General features: G+C 29.9%; 1 protein-coding gene across 4 annotated transcripts in view; it reads left to right on the top strand.

Moving 5' to 3' along the window:
• The window catches only part of LOC106460279 (phosphoinositide 3-kinase adapter protein 1-like), a 45,245-nt gene that overhangs the window by 34,881 nt on the left and 8,564 nt on the right, over positions 1 to 1,800 (top strand). For 2 of the 4 annotated variants that reach the window (XM_013919968.2, XM_022386958.1), the window contains one exon: positions 859 to 960. In XM_013919968.2, coding sequence (XP_013775422.1) covers positions 859 to 960 — 102 coding nt within the window. The remainder of the gene's footprint in view (positions 1 to 858; positions 961 to 1,800) is intronic. The other 2 variants (XR_002610730.1, XM_022386957.1) reach the window with 2 other exon arrangements.

Consider the following 1,800-nt stretch of genomic DNA (forward strand, 5'->3'; position numbering starts at 1 on the left):
AAACAAACAAACAAACAAAATCGTTAGAAAATACAGTAACAAAATGAATTACTCTTAACCCTAAGTAAACGTGCGCGTAGGCGTGTAAAATATTTATGAATATAAAAGCAAATCTTTATGAAATACATCGAATTTGTAAGAAGAATATGCTTCATTTTGAGTTTAAAAGAAAATCCAATACTTCTATCGCTTCTAAAGATTTGTCTTTCTTCATTATTTTTTTATCTTAATGTTTTTTATTTACTTTTATAGTTACGCTGTCTTACTCTAAAATATTTCATTTAGTAATGGACTGAAACGACAACCTGATCAAGTTTCGTGGGATAGTATAGAATATGACATTATCATAATAAGAATAGACAGATACAATGCATGCTTAATATTCTTTAACATGATTTTTTTTTACGTTTCGGCTATTATAGTTCCTGTAAAACAAATTCACAAACTCAATTATTTTAATGCGCCCTACTTAGCATCATACAAAATCTATAAATAATAAAGATACTAGATTTGGGGGAAAATCTTGTTTATGAAAACTTACGTAATACCCGATGTAACAACCATATGTTAAGATCAATATAGTTACTGGCAAGATCAAACAAAAAGGTTGTGTAGATATACCCTGCAATTTCATTGTTTCATTACTTGAGTGTCTTAAGCTACTTGTACATTCTAAAATGCCCAATAAATTTTTCTGGGTTACTAAGATATAGTTCAGTATGTGAGCAACGTGACGGCAAAGAAATTTAAAATCGAGAACACATTTTATCTATGAAAATCACAAAATCTTAAATTAGGAAATTTTAACTGAACTTTTCTCCTAAGAAATTTCCAACAACTATTTAACTTTCGTTACAGATTCAGAAGCAAGTGACTTGGGTAATACGGTTTGGTCTGAGAACAGCAGTGATAGTTGTTGCTATCCTGACACAAATGAAGGTAACAAGGTACTGAATACTAGTACGTCCATTTTTGTATTTATCAATCTGTTCATTAACTCTTTTGACTTTTTGTAGATGAAAAGTAAATTGGGAATTTTACGATAATTGTACATCAGAATTGGTATACAATATAATTTGGATAAAATAACTCAAGAAAATAATATTTGTTTGTAGACCACAATATTGATCAGTATACCCTTGAAGTTAGACCATATTTCAATCTAATGATATAATCAGATATTTACTTATCGATGTTATGACTTGGAAAACATATTTCACTAAGTTTTACAGTAGTGTAAAAAATTAGAATGATCAGTAAGATAATAAACATAATTTTATAAATATTCTAAATATTCACAGCGGTATGTTTGCGGACTTACAACGCTAGAAACCGAGTTTCGATACCCGTGGTGGGCAGAGCACAGATAGCCCGTTGTGTAGCTTTGTGCTTAACTACAAATAAACAAACAATCTACGCTAAAACAGGATTACAGATTTTACAAGACATTGTAGATTTGCGAAACAGATGCATTACTTCCTTTATTATAATAATTACTATAGGCACTAAACAAATCCATTCCTCAATAATTAATTGCGTTATGGAAATACATGGGTAATATTTTATCTTCATTCCGTATTTTTTGTTCAGTATTTCTGATTGTAACGATTGTACGTCTTCGAAATTCCGTTACCTTATTAACAATGTACTTGGATTACACAGGCCTGCGATGGTTTTATTGTCTTGAAATCTCTACATGTTCTACAGTAAATCGTGTACGCTGAATCCAAAAATTATATCCATTTTTCTTCATCACGTACATATTTTTCACAAAACGTCATATGTACTTTTACATAAATG

The sequence above is a fragment of the Limulus polyphemus genome, unplaced genomic scaffold (assembly GCF_000517525.1).
Source record: "Limulus polyphemus unplaced genomic scaffold, Limulus_polyphemus-2.1.2 Scaffold740, whole genome shotgun sequence".
In the NCBI taxonomy this organism is placed as follows: domain Eukaryota; kingdom Metazoa; phylum Arthropoda; class Merostomata; order Xiphosura; family Limulidae; genus Limulus; species Limulus polyphemus.